The sequence below is a fragment of the Arachis hypogaea genome, chromosome 3, assembly GCF_003086295.3.
Source record: "Arachis hypogaea cultivar Tifrunner chromosome 3, arahy.Tifrunner.gnm2.J5K5, whole genome shotgun sequence".
Lineage (NCBI taxonomy): Eukaryota > Viridiplantae > Streptophyta > Magnoliopsida > Fabales > Fabaceae > Arachis > Arachis hypogaea.
In genome coordinates this window covers 140,255,999-140,271,165 of record NC_092038.1, presented here as the reverse complement: position 1 = coordinate 140,271,165, position 15,167 = coordinate 140,255,999, and the positions used below count along the sequence as shown (strand labels likewise).

Sequence of the window (15,167 nt, the reverse complement as noted above, 5' to 3'; positions counted from 1 at the left end):
CTTCTGCCGCTGCTCTTGCCACCGCTTCTCCTGCCGCTGCTCCCTCCAGGTAACACCCCTTTCTCCGATTTTTTAAATTTGGTTCTAGCTTGATATTATGAATTTCAAATGACCATTGATATTGGATGATGTTGGAAATTGAGAATAAATTCTAAATTGGTTTGTTTGTTGTGTTGTTTGAATTATATGTTTAGTAAGTAATATTGGTAATAAGAACTAAGATGATAATTTAGGATCAGTTAAAGAACTTATAAAAATTAGTTTGATGATAAACAAATTAAAACATCAACTAATTAATTAATAAAGTAAATCATATAAGTCCTAATACAATTTAAATTTAGAGGCAGTTATATATTTTCAACCTTAGCTTGAATAAGGTCTAATAATTTATATAAATTAGAATTTAAAATTTTGATTTGAATTTATAAAAGCATGTGAAGTAATAGGTTTTAGAGTGATTTAGGTCATTAGTTAAATATTTTAGTTAGAATTCAAGCTTTAAGTTTAGATAACATTTAATCTCATTCATCTAAGAGTAGAGTTAGAAAGAGAACATTATTGATATTAGACTAAAATGATTGGTAATTTGGTATTCTTGAGGTTAAGTAACAAAAGATTGAAAATGAAAATGTTCTAAATTAAAATCTTTAATGAATTTTCAATGTTTGATGATATGCATACTTTAGTAGTTCTAAAGTTTGAGAATAGATTCTCTAATGGATTAGTTAGGTTTAAATTTAAGGGTTCTAACTTCGTAAAATTTCGTGTTTATTATTGTTTGTTAAGTTATTTTTGATGTGTTATGGTTGTTTTTGAGTTTTAATTTATGATTGATTCTCTCTGGAGTTTGGTTTTATTATTGTGCGATTAATCACCGTGAATATTAGCACTGTTTTAGAGAAGGTTTTGTTAAAATATTTTTCAAATAATATAAATGTGGGAGAATTTGTATTAATTTGTATGCTTTTGCAAATATGGCAACAAATAGAGGTGTCACAGATCGGTCTCGTGGTCGTGGTAGAAGGAGGGGGAGGGTTTCTATCGGTACCCCCTAGGACTTCTTAGTCGTCCGCCTCTACTATGACTACTCCTGCGACGTCACAGGCAATGAGTGCACAGGACCCATCATGATCCCTAACCCTAACTACGTGACTTCTTCTGCTGCGCCACCCCTACAACCAGGAAGTCATTCGTCTGCTTCACCAGAGTATATTCCTCCACCACCTCCATCCGCTTAGCAGCCCACTGTTTCGACGACGACGCCTCTAGAGACACACACTACGGTGTCGGAATCCTTTCATGGGTCCCATCAGCCAGATACTCTTCCACCACCTCCCATCGTACGGATGACGATTTAGCCTGATGGTTTGACAGCGTGAGTACTATTTTAAGTCCTTTATATATATGCAAACTATTTTAAGGAGATTATTCAACATATGTGGTTGCTAATCTTAAGTTTTTCATTTTAGTTCGTTAGTTTAATTTAATTATACTCAATTTTTTAACTTTAGTGGATTTATGTTATTAAGATAGATTCTATTTAAGTTAGTAGGTTTAAATTGTTGAAAGTGTTTGAGAATTCTTGATTGTTGATGGATGTTGCTGCTTAAGTCATATAATTCTATATTGCTTTGTTTGTGAATTGTTTAGGCAAATTGTTGATGGATAAAGTCTGTGGCACATTCTAATTATAGACAAAATTCTGCCAAAATTTTTTAAATATAATTGAAGTTTATAGATTATTTCAAATAATTGTTTAGTAAACTACTAATCTTAAGTTTTCTATTGATAGGGTTGCGCCAAATAATAATGCATATACGCAGGAGTGTACTATAATGTCATTAAACTGATGTACGACCACCCATGATTGAGCTACAAGAAGATTCCTATTGAGACTAGAGAGCGATAATCTTAGAAGTGGGCGGTAAAATCTTCGACCATCGGATGGCTAGGCGGCTACAGCAAATGATGGAGGACGTATGTGAGCGGCGTGACCACCTCACTATTTGGCTCCGCCCGGACCTTAAGAAGACACTGTACGTCCATTGGGAGACTAATGAGGGATTCAAGCGCCGACGTCTCACAAATAGAGCTAATAGGGCATCGGCCAAGTCATCGAAGTATATTGGTAGGTCAGCGACTTTCATGAAGACAAAGGTCAGACTGGTATGTAACTTGTTTTAATTTGTTATTAAGTACGTTTTGTCTTTGAAATATAATGTCATTATTATTCGATTTAACATGTTGTCAACCTGCGTAGTCTAAGTCATTGAGTTGTGATGCAATGATGACAGAGACCTTCAAGTACACTCACACCTTGAAGGAGAACAAGGAGATATTTGTTGATCAACGGTCTGCGAATCATTATGTGAGTAAACATCATGTGGTATAAAGTTTTCAATTAACTGCAGTCCTAATCATAATATGTGTTATACAGGAGTCTTACACGCAGAGATTGGAGACCACAACCTAGCAATAATCTCAGTAGACTAGAGACGACGGCAACAACTTCGCTGCATCAAAAATCGATCCGGACACAGTTTGGCGCGAGACCACATCTGAACCGTACAAGAACTGCATCTACGGATTGAGATCATTCTTCGCCGACAACTTCCACACCTCCACACTGAAATATTAGAGTTGTCAGAATTTATTATTTTTAGTTATTAATTAATTATTTATATTTAAAAGTATAAAATAAAATATATTGTTAGATTACTGGACTAAAAACACCAAATTAAAAAAATTGAATTAATAACTAAATAATAACTAAAAATAATAAATTCTAATAATTCTTTAGTATTTCTTAATATATATATATATATATATATATATATATATATATATATATATATATATATATATATATCAAGATTTGACATTCTAGAATCAATATTACAATTAATACACTTTAAATGTCTTTAATATGGGTCAAACGATCTTCCAATGACTTTGAATTTGACATTCTAGAATTCAAAGGCAAAATTAATTCTTGCCCATATCAAGCACTTATTTAAATTTATTATATATTATTAATTTTATAATTAAAATAGGTTATATATTATTTTTTTTATTGTAATTAAAATTAATTTTTTTTAAATTAAAAAATTTTCTCCTCCTCTTCTTTCTTTTTATTTCTCTTATTCTTTTACTCATTCTATCTCTCTTATATATTATTATCAATGATTAGTTATAAATTTGACAAACAAAATATACATCATAATATTTTTAATTGCATTAAAATTAAAATATTAAAATTTAAATATAGCTATATTATATATTATATATTACTAACTAATTTGATAACCAAAATGTGTTATATGACACTCTCTTATTAAAATTAAAAAAAAAGTTTCTCTAAAATTAATAAACTCCCTTATATTTTCTCATCTACCTCTCTCCCTTTTTCTATTTCTCTCTATCTTTTCTACTCTATATATATAATTTATATTTTATATTAGTAATTTGACAAATCAAAATATATCACCGAATATTTTTTATTACAAGTAAGACAATTTTTTTCTTTCAAAAATCTGTTATTTATTATATATTACTAATTTTATAACCAAAATGTGTCACATGTCACTCTCTTATTATAATTGAAATTAAATCTTTTCCTCCAAAATTAAAGAGTTCTTCTCTCCTCCCTCTTTTTTTCTCTATCTCTCTTATTCCTTTACCCACTCTATCTCTGTTATATATCATTATCAATGACTAATTACAAATTTAATAATCAGAGTGTGCAATATGATATTCTCTAATTGTATTAAAATTAAACTAAAATTAAAATATTGAAAGAAATTAAAATATAGCTATATTATATATTATAACTAATCTGATAACCAAAATGTGTCACATGATACTCTCTCATTAAAATTAAGAGAAAATATTTTCTTCTAAAATTAATAAACTCTCTTCTTATATTCTCTCATCTACCTCTCTTTCTTTTTATATTTCTCTCTACCTTTCCCATTCTATATATAATTTATATTTTATATTAGTAATTTGACAAATTAAAATGTGTCACCAAAGACTTTTTCATTACAATTAAAATAATTTTTTTTAAATTAATAAACTCCCTCTCTCGTTTTTCTACTTTATCTATTTCTCTCTTTTTTCTCATTCTCAATTTTTTTACCTTTTTGTTTTATAAAAAATAAAATTAACAAAATAATATAATTTAAATAAAAATATTATTATTATATACATATTCTTTTAGTTTTTTATTTAGTTTTAAATGTTCATCACTTATCTTTCTAATCTATATTTTCACTTCTCTTCCTTCAAATATTTATTATATACAATTTAGAGAATACTAATGTTGTAACTAAAAGTTAGAATCAAGATTCAATTGTTTAAAAAAATTTGATTTGAATTAATTTTATAACTATCAATATAAATTTTTTTATGCTAATGTCTTATTATATTTTTATAAACTTAGAGAGACAAATATTATTTTTAAATAGTAAGCATAAAAATTAATTATTTTTATTTGTGTAACAAATTTAACACCTAATCAATTGTAAAAATGTACACGTTAAATTGTTTCAAATTTTAGACAACGAATATTAAAATTAATTATTAGTAAACAATTAAACTATTTCACATGAAAATAATAATTAAAAATCTTATTTTTTTATTTTTTTTATCTAGGAAGACCCTAGTCTTCTTAATTAATGAAAACTTTTGTCCCCTATGACCTTTTTGTAAAAATAGTTTAATTTTATAAATCTTTTGTACCATAATTTATAATATCAGGATAAAGCCGACATAATTTTAAAAGATTTATATTTACGTAATGTTATTACTGATAAAAATACTAGTTGAGACTTTGGGGGACTCATACCAATCAAATTGATCCTTTCAATTCTATTCATAATACTCATCATAAAAAGTATTTGCTGAGATACCTTGGCACCAATGCTCTTGTAATATATATTATCTATTATATATTATTAATTTTATAATTAAAATATATAATATATCATTTTTTAAAATTAAAGAGTTTTATATTTCTCTCTTTTTCTCTATTTTTCTATCTCTCTTATTCTTTTACCAATTCTATCTTTCTTATATATCATTATCAATAACTAATTATAAATTTGACAACTAAAATATACAACATGATATTCTCTAATTATAATTAAAATTACATTAAAGTTAAAATTGAAATTAAAATACTAAAATTAAAAATATAATTACTAATTTAACAATTAGAATATGTCACATGACACTCTCTCATTAAAATTGAGATAAAATATTTTTTTCTAAAATTAATAAATTTTCTTCATCCATCTTCTTATTTTATCTCTCTCCCATGATCTATTTCTCTCTATCATTCCCACTCTTTCCACTCTATATGTAACTTATGAATTTTTTATTTACAAAAATATACAATTTTTAGTATATTTATGCATTTTCATAAACCTTACACATCCCGGGTACAGAGCCATCAAAATCATAAAAATCACAACTCGAATACTCTGTATCCGAAATACATAAATACATTAGCACTCTCAGGTAAAATTAAGTTCCAATACACTTAAACCTGTTTTACCCTTTGCTGACTTAGGCATCGGAGTGTCTTGCAGGTACCACCCCCCATCTTCTCAAACACACAACTCGGACGACGGTTCCCTGACGTAGGACAAGTCGGAAACTACCTTCCTTGAACACTTGGGCCTCACAAACAGCCCAATCATCCGGTTTTAGACAAGCCCCATAACACATTAAATTCTTTCAAGTTTTAGATAACAAGTATAAAAGTTAATTTTTTTTATTCATACAACAGACTTAACACCAAATCAAATATAAAAATATACGCATTAAATTTTTTTAAGTTTTAAATAATAAATATTAAAATTAATTATTAATATGAAGAAACTTAATATTCTTGTAATATTATTACGAACAAAAAAACTTATATTATATATTTTTTGTACCATGACATGCACCATTAGTGATACTGATGAAGTAAACTTAATTTAATTTGTTTGTGTTATTGAGCAGCCATGATTTGAAGGTTTTTTAGTGATACAAGTGTTGATTGTTTTTTAGTGGAAGGTGTGGTGGGTGAGGAGGCTAGCTGCCAACTACAGCAGCCTGCCAGCCTATGTATTCTTTCAGAGACAATCCAGAATACTACGTTTGCAAGTGAAATCATCACACTCAGACAAACATGTTTGAATTGTGATCAAGTTTTCAGATGTGACAGCTTTGCGCTGGATCTATATCCTTTTTGTCCTTTTCTTCAGGGATGATATGCACGTTTGCTATATATCATGCTCAAGGACAATTAGGATTATTTATAATTAATATTCTTTCATGCAAAGTCCAATTTTTGTTGACAAAACTGAAGCATTCATTTGCTATGCAGCTTCTATATTGTCACTAAATTATTTATGATATGTATAGAGATAATATTATAGCAGATATATTGCCTTCTTTTGCATTTAGTTGCAAATGCTAATATCTTATATAATTACAATATGTACTTAGCCACTCATTTGTAACAAACTGATGGAACTTTCATGTGTATACGTACCAAGCTTGAAAATCAATGGAACTTTTACTTATGTTTCCATAAAATAACTATATCTTGTATTAGCTTTAATTTTCAGTGAATTCATCATGATCAAATTAAAGCCTAAGGACTGTATACAAATTGTTTGGATTTTCAATGAAGAAGTTAGACCTGAAGAGAATATTAGGGTAAGGTATTAAAAGGAAATAAAAAAGTAGTATGAGAAAACAAATTAGTAGGAAAGAGAGAAGGCAAAAGGATTGCAGTCAGTTAGTTTAACCTAACAATGTGCATGGATTGGAGTGGGATTTCTTGCCACTCTGGGGGGACCACAACATTTTTATATTCCAAACGAACGCGCTTTCTTCTACAATCACCTTTTGTGTGAACCATTTTATTCTTCTTTCTTTCTTTCTTGCATCTTCTCCTCTTCTTTCACATAATCACCCCATAACTTTATTTTAATTTTCTCTTTAAAATATCAATGGTGAACATAAACTATACAACATAAATGGTTAACATATATATTCTGAGTAACTATCAACAAGACTTGCATAAAGAGCTCAATTTTAAGGAATGACTCAGCTCAACAACAGGGAAAACAAATGGTAAATAGGAAAAATGAAAATGCTAACGGTTCCGCTACGTTACCAACAGCATATCTGCCAATTTCAGCCAACTCTTATTTATAATTGTGTTTCATGGAAGTGTGTTCGTGGATGTGTCTAATAAAAATGTCTTTTTTATAGCTGTGTTTAATAGAAGTGTCTTTATAGATATATTTTTTGGATGTGTCTCTTTATATATGTATTTAAAATATATTAATTATTAGACACATCCACGAACACACTTTCATGAAATACAATTATAAATAAGAGTTGGCAGAAGTTGGCAGATAATATATTGGTAGCCTATACTTTTCCAAATGCTAATGATGATATATTAATATCCATCTTTTTATGTGAGTAATAGAAAAATGCATTTACAAATTTTTTTGTTAATACATTATAGTTGAGAGATGGGAGACAGGAAAATGTATCTTTAAGACATGATTCTACATAGAGTAGTTCATGTCCAATGTACTTAGAATATAATTCAAAAGAGGCGGTTGCAAATCTAAAGAGAGAGAACTATTTAGCTATAACTTTGGATTTCCATTTGAAATTAAACTCCCAAACTATAATTTAGATTTTCATATTTTCATCTAAGTGTATAAATTATTAGAAATACTAGCTACATAATCAAATGATGTAATTACGTCTTGTTATATATTATTCATATCTCCGGATCAGTGATGAACAATTCAAACCAAAAAAGAAAAAATCTAAATAAATAAAGTTCCGTTTTTGCTTTAGCAAAAATCATGTATAGTTTATAGTATGCACGTGTTATGTATCTAATGGATTGCATGCAGTATTCACAGAATCATAGTACATAAGATTTGTGATAAATATGAGCATGTACGTGGACCCCTTGGTGAGGGACAGTGACTAGGTAGTAGCTTGTAACTGAACCACCTATTTTTCTCCTAATTCCTATGCCAAAAAGATTAAATTATACTTTCTGGGATATTTGCCTTTTTTAGTACCACAATCCTTCCTACCTCCCTCCCTATACCTTGTCCACCTGAAACAACTCATCTGCAATATTATCTTGGTTATTTTACCTTCTACTACTGTAGGTAAGTACTTGTTTAAAATTAACAATTTTCTTATTTCATGGCTTCAACCTCTTAGTTGGTGCTAGAACTACCTTAAGCAAAACAAGAATCAAATGATCAAATCCGAAACATTTAACAAAGGGGTGCTTTCTAGTTGTTGATTTGTGGTGTTTTATCTTCTTTTTCTATTTTCTTGGCTTGTGGGGCATTTTCCTTTGTGATATTTCTCAATTCACTCACATGGTGTGTTATGTTTCTTTAGTTGTAATATACAATTTTGTTGATGTGTGTCAACTACTGCAGACAAAAACCAATGAGTTGTGGAGACAGGCCAAATATGCATGAGCAACCTGGTTGCTTTGATCCCAACACAATGGCAGAAGGTGTCAGTACTCCAAAACTAAAAGATACCTTTCCTCAAACACTCTCAGACCCATCATCATCACCATCACCACTTATTGTTGTAGGCAACACTACAAACAGCAACAATAACCTTGAAGAGAATATCAGACTTTCTATGGAGGAGTTATCCTATCACCACCAGCAAGAAGATGTCTCCAACTATGTAAATGGAGTCACTGCCACAACCATAGATATCCCACATCCACAGCATCTTGGTTTGAATATGGGTAACTCCTACAACAACAATATCAACATGGATTCCCATTTGGTTCAGCATGAAATTGATATCCTTCCCTATCAGCAACCCACTTGGGATCCCAATGTTCAGGAAATGCAAGATATGGGTTATACTAATCACTCAGAACACCAACCACATGATCAGCAATTTCAGCAAACTGAGGCACAGAACTGCAGCCAAAGTTACAATCCCTCCTCCATTTTGGACCCGCCTTACCCTTCACAAGATCTCCTAAACCTTCTTCACTTGCCAAGATGCTCAACTTCGTCTTTGCTTGCCAACCCTGCTATCTGCATCGCAAACAAGACACAGAATTTTCAGAATCCGATGGGATTTCTTGGGGACCTTCCAATAGGATCAGACAACACAAGTGCATCCTCAGTATTGTATGATCCTCTACTCCATTTGAACCTGCCTCCACAGCCTCCAGCCCTCAGAGAGCTGTTTCAGTCTCTTCCCCGTGGCTACAGCTTGCCAACAAACTCAAGAAGTGGTTCTCTTTTCGGTGGAGGGGATGAGATTGAAGGAGATGGAAGCCAACTTGACATGGGAGTGCTCGACTTCAACAGGGTCACGGCTTCCGTGGGCAAAGGAAGGGAAGGAAAAGGCACCAAACACTTTGCAACTGAGAAACAAAGAAGAGAGCAACTGAATGGCAAATACAAAATCCTGAGGAGTCTTATCCCAAGCCCCACAAAGGTATACAGCACTTATAAACTTGTTTACCAATTTTTACAAATCAAACTAATAGGTTGAGTCTGCTATTAACAGATGGATAGAGCTTCTGTGGTGGGTGATGCCATTGAATATATAAGGGAGCTGCTCAGAACGGTCAATGAGCTCAAATTACTGGTAGAGAAGAAAAGATATGGAAGGGAGAGATGCAAAAGGCAGAAAGCGGAAGATGATGCTGCAGAGAGCTGCAACATAAAGCCTTTCAGCGATCCAGATGGATGCATAAGGACCTCATGGCTTCAAAGGAAATCAAAAGATAGTGAGGTTGATGTGCGAATTGTTGATGATGATGTTACAATCAAACTCTTCCAGAGGAAGAAGATTAACTGTCTGCTTTCAGTCGCCAAGGTTCTGGATGAACTTCAGTTGGAACTTCACCATGTTGCAGGTGGACATGTTGGCGAATATTGCAGTTTCTTGTTCAATAGCAAGGTTGGTATTTCTTTTTGACATGAAACTAACAAGGGCAATCATAAATCTTTTGAATCACATTGTTATGCTTCTGTATTTAACTATGGCCTGTTTCACTGAGGCAGATAATAGAAGGTTCTTCAGTCTATGCCAGTGCTATAGCCAACAGGGTGATCGATGTTATGGACACTCAGTATGCAGCAGCAGTTCCACATACAAGTAGCTATTAGGTTAAGGGGATAACAGTTTCAAGTTCAGGCACCAAAGTTCAAGTAGTTACATGTACGAAACAATTACATATAATAATACAATAACAGTAATAAAGTTTCCCGAGAGGACGCTCAGGAGATAGTGAAATTTACATGTTCAATAGCTTCTGTTTTACTAGTCTATAATATGATTTCTTCAACACTAATAAAGTAATTAGTAACAGAATCATTGTTTAGGATTTTCTTCTTTCTCTAATTGATATTTTAGTTTAGCAGGCAATATATAACTGAAGTAGTGAAGAGGACACGTATGCATTATCTTGTCTCCACCGGTTAGTTGAGCCACACTTCATTTTTTCTTGTTTTGGCAAGTAACTACTTCCTTCATTGCCTTGTAGCTACGACTTTTGTCGTTTCCATTGCTTAGAGAATTCCCCTTACTTCCTAGAGAAGGGACTTATCACGTATCCTTGTACTTTCTGTTCCTGAAGTTAATATTGCTGTAATTTCATTATTATTTTTTTTTATATGGATTCTGTTCACAAAACTAGACCTTTCAGAAAAGATTGCACTTCACAATGAAAACTTTTAACCACAAATTGGAGAACAGAAGAGACAAATGGGTTTGCAAATGCGAATTTAAACATGCTATTGCTATTTGCACTGATTATATTCCCTTTGCCCAACATCTCTTCTCAATATTCAATCTCCTCAAGGGCACACTTAGATCAGTCAAAAGTGCCGCTAGATTTAACAACAGAATGTATTAGTAAATCAAACTATACTCCTCTATCTGTTATTTGGTTAATAACCTCCATGATAACATGACAAAATAAGTGGGTGAAAAGGGAAGTCAGGAAATGTAACAAGATTAGTCTCTCTATAATTCCCATGCAAAAGAAGTCTATGATTTTTCCATAATACAGCAAAAATCATATCCATGACTTCCATGCTTTATTAACTTTCTTAGCAAGGTACTTGGTAGCATTTACCCCTCCAACAGCCAGCAAGCCGGAAATTGCCTGTCTTGCACTTGAAACCATAACTTTTCGCCTGAGAATTCTCTCCAGGCAATTCGCAGCCTGTTCTCTTGAGCTGATAGCAATGTCATTTACGATTTTTCCTGAAATCATAACCCTATTTTCTCAATACGACATACATACATCTATGTTTAGATGCAATTTCACCGCCAAATGACTTGAAAGGAATTAACAAAATTGACCAATCTTAGTTCATCAATAATTCCATTTATTTTGTACTTCCTATGACTCAGTCCTATCCCCCCGATTTGGACTAAAGAATATTTGGAACTGAATCAATATTTCAAAAACAATACATTATCATGGTATAATGTTTACCTGTTCCACCCAATTTCTTCTCTTGCTTCATATTGATACTACTTCTGATTGGTCGAGGAAGTGCAGAAACTAAAGAGTGAACAACTGATAAGTCACGATCCTGTTTTAAAAAGTAAAAGAAGTTTCTTTGTTGACCCCGGAAATGCAAAATTATATCTGATAATCTCTACCAATAAAAGATACCAAAATATAGACCTGAGAGACAACTGTTTGGTGATTGGCAGTGGATGAAAGTCTCAATAACTTCTTAGCTTCACATTCTTCAAGAAATGGCTGATACATAGAGTGGAATAGATCAAATTGACCAGCTACAATCTTCTTCACCTAGACAGATTGTGAATGGAAGAGCCTCAGTGAAAACACAAGACAAAAAGAATCCATATATGATTGATCTGGTTCCATTCACGGAAAAGATGAGATAATTACATACATGAAACAAATCAAGGAAGAAAGTACAGATATGCAGCATATTTACAGGAGTTCAAATCTTTATTGTAAGAATAATCTCAATAAAAATTACTCATGCATAACAAAAAAGGTAGCAATATTGAAAGAATAAGCCAAATTCTGAGTAAATTGACATACTCGTGTAGATACAGACTTCTCATATGAGAAGATATCTCATGAGCATGAAACATATAAATATATTGAAAGATGATTAACATTTTCAAACCAACCCAATTTTATGCATTGCAGAAAAAATAAGGTCACACATATATGAAAAACAATATAAACTTTGGCATATAGACCTCAGATGGGAATAACATTTTGAAAGAGAATAACATTTTGAAACCAAGAGTCCTGGGAAGGTATGTGGTGATCATGAAAAATTAATAGCATCGAAAGAGAAATAACATTTGGAAACCACAAGTCCACCGCCTCATAGTAGCAATGAAGGTCTACCTTGTTTTTATCCTCTGCAAATAACATTCGTAGGTCACCCATATATGAGAGGCTACACACTTTGGCATATAGATCTGCCTGCAATGGTATGATTTTATTGTTACAGTTATTCCAATTCCCAAAGCAACTGATTTACTAAGAAAGAAGTCAACCTCAGAGAACTCTGATGGAAGAAGGAGAAGAGCAGTTGATAATGCAGCTCTCAAGTTAACAGCATTGCAGCTGTTGATATCCAAATTATCAACAACAATATGAACCTGCATGAAATGGACCCAAAATCAATGTATCGGGAAAATTAAGAATTGAAAAAGTATATACATGCTATCTAAGCCATATACAGTAAGGAGACACGAACAGTGAGGTTACACAAGAATCCCTAAGAAGCTAGCATCATTCATCACCTTTTAAAAAAAATTAAAAATTACATCCTTTCTTCATTAATCTCATCTTTTCTCCCTATATTGGTTATACATTAGCGATCCAAAACCACTAATTAAGAATAAAATGATTTCACAGCATGAAGATTAAACGGAATAATAACATACTGGTTTCTGTAAACGGCCACACAAGTAGAATTTATCCCATTGCAGTACATCATTAATTAGGTCAAACATTCGAACAACTCCATACTTGTACATCTGCATAGATAAACTTATAGATGAAGGGACTCATCAGAAAATAATGTCAATTCAACAACTAACAACTCAGCAGGAAAGGAGGGAAAAGTGGTCTAAAAGGTAAGTTTGTAGAAATCGAACAAAGAATCTGAATCAAACACCGCTGAGTCATAAAGATTACCTTTCCATTCCAAGTAACAAAAGGGTTGAAATGTACTCCCACACCAACTCTATCTGCAACATTTGTAATCTTACACATTGCATAAACAATAGCATCAGATGTCATCATTTACAACCCAAGTGAGTGATGGGAAACCCCAAAGACAAAATTTCCGAAGGTATTTACACACACACACACACACACACAGAGAGAGAGAGAGAGATGGCAAGTACCAGCTTCCCTCCACCAAGGTGCACCATCCATGATGCATAATGATTCTTGTTCAATCTCAGATTCTAGGTTGCAGCCATTGCATCAGAATTAAAAGAAAAAAGATTCAACAATGAGTAAGAAAAATCAGAAGAAGAAAAGAAAAAAGATTTCGCAGTGAGGCAATCAGATTGCATGCAACTCACAGTAACACAACTATACAAGTGCATTGCTTGGTGAATAAGTCAATACCTCAGAATGCCACTGCTTGGGATCAGACACGCCAAGAATAAAATCTGTCATGGTCGTCTAAAAAAAACCAAAAAAAAAGAAAAACAAAAAAAGAGCAACTGGTGGGAACTTATTTATTTATTTTCTTTTATTAAAGAAAGAAAAGAAAAAGAAAAAAACAGATAGCCATAGTTGAGAAGAGAAGCAATAGGCCAATATGAGTGATGAAGTGTCAAGAAAGAAGAGACCTTATCGTGGTTGTTGGGATGAAGAGATGATCCATAGACGCAGGCAAATTCAACAGGTGGAAGAACCTCAAGAAAACCTTGAAATGGTGATTTGCTTGCATTCCCCATGGTCTTCATAGCCCAAAGCTTTCAGAGCTCACAAGAAGTGTAAGTTCAATTCCAAACCAACTTCAGTTGATCAAAGTGACTAGAAACCCTTTCCTCTTCGTCTCTATCTGGGCGTGTGGCCCTCTACTCTGATAAAACAAATAAATAAACAAAAGAACAGAGAGAGAGAGAGAGAGAGAGAGAGAGAGAGAGAGAGAGAGAGAAAGAAAACCAAAAAAAAAAAAAAAAAAACTTAAAAGAGGACTACCTCGTCGGCGGGGTGGTGCAGCTTATAGTTGGCAGCATGGAAGAGAGAGAATGCAGAATGGAGAGTGTGAGAGAAATTGGAGGGAGCGAGATAGCGGCATTGATGGCATGTCAAGGACAAACTGGGTCAAAGGCATGGAATTGAATTGACTGTGCCTTTGTGAGGTTGAATAAAACAGCTCTTTATGAGGCATTTCTTCGAACAGTTTGAGTGCAAGCACTGTGTCGTAAGTAGTTACCAACGACTACTACTTATAAACGCCCCATTGGCGGTGATATATTCATTTTCCGAAAAATTAACAACAGCGGCTTTAAAATTTACTAATTTCTGCGTATAACCCACGACGGCGTAAAAGTTACGAAAAGCGTAAAATCAACGGTCTAAGCCGCCTCGTGAAACCTATAAATAATTAAATACACACTGCAACACTTCGGATTAAAGGGCTTCATTCTGTCAAGTGTTAAGAACTTAAGATAGTGAGTGACACTGAACAGAACCAGAGCAATGATGGCAATAGCTTTTCGTGTCTTTAACATTTTGGGTAAGGGGATGGAGAAACCAAAATCAACAGTGAGTTGCTGAACGAAGGTTCAGTGTAATGCAAGAAGCTCAACAATGCCGTTTGTTTCTGTCTAACATCCAATTCCTTGTCATCAAACATCTGATTCTACAATGCGATCATTTTGAAGCATCGGATTCAAACATTGCTTCAAGGTTCAAGAAAAGACTTGTGATTGAAGGAACCTCTCGAGGTCAAGGGTGCTGTTGTTGAAGTGAGTTTCGTCACGTGAAATCAAGAACGTTGACTCGTGCAATCTTAAAGGTTAAAGCCTAACTCATCCACGTTTATGGCATAACAGTGTTATCATTAGTTATCTGCAGAACCCACCATACAAGACACAAGAAG

The 15,167-nt window shown here is 32.8% G+C and overlaps 2 protein-coding genes across 4 annotated transcripts; one reads left to right on the top strand and one right to left on the bottom strand.

Moving 5' to 3' along the window:
• The first annotated feature begins 8,064 nt into the window (after positions 1 to 8,064).
• LOC112734648 (transcription factor bHLH89-like) lies at positions 8,065 to 10,326 on the top strand. The gene is made up of 4 exons (XM_025784058.3): positions 8,065 to 8,204; positions 8,487 to 9,522; positions 9,595 to 9,990; positions 10,095 to 10,326. Exons 2-4 carry the CDS (start codon positions 8,497 to 8,499, stop codon positions 10,197 to 10,199), a joined length of 1,527 nt encoding a protein of 508 aa, XP_025639843.1. The 5' UTR covers positions 8,065 to 8,204; positions 8,487 to 8,496; the 3' UTR covers positions 10,200 to 10,326.
• Positions 10,327 to 10,810: 484 nt separating this feature from the next.
• Positions 10,811 to 14,697, bottom strand: LOC112734649 (uncharacterized). Of its 3 annotated transcripts, none has more exons than XM_025784059.2 (11): positions 14,261 to 14,697; positions 13,906 to 14,141; positions 13,679 to 13,735; positions 13,450 to 13,512; positions 13,238 to 13,306; positions 12,985 to 13,077; positions 12,592 to 12,696; positions 12,440 to 12,517; positions 11,732 to 11,860; positions 11,537 to 11,636; positions 10,811 to 11,301 (listed from the first exon to the last, which is right to left on the bottom strand). In XM_025784059.2, exons 2-11 carry the CDS (start codon positions 14,020 to 14,022, stop codon positions 11,111 to 11,113), a joined length of 1,002 nt encoding a protein of 333 aa, XP_025639844.1. In that variant the 5' UTR covers positions 14,023 to 14,141; positions 14,261 to 14,697; the 3' UTR covers positions 10,811 to 11,110. The 3 variants fall into 3 exon arrangements, with proteins under 3 accessions (XP_025639844.1, XP_072089809.1, XP_072089810.1); XM_072233708.1 differs by having other exon boundaries at positions 13,906 to 14,136; positions 14,261 to 14,639; XM_072233709.1 differs by having other exon boundaries at positions 12,985 to 13,090; positions 13,906 to 14,136; positions 14,261 to 14,483.
• Between the last annotated feature and the right edge of the window lie 470 nt (positions 14,698 to 15,167).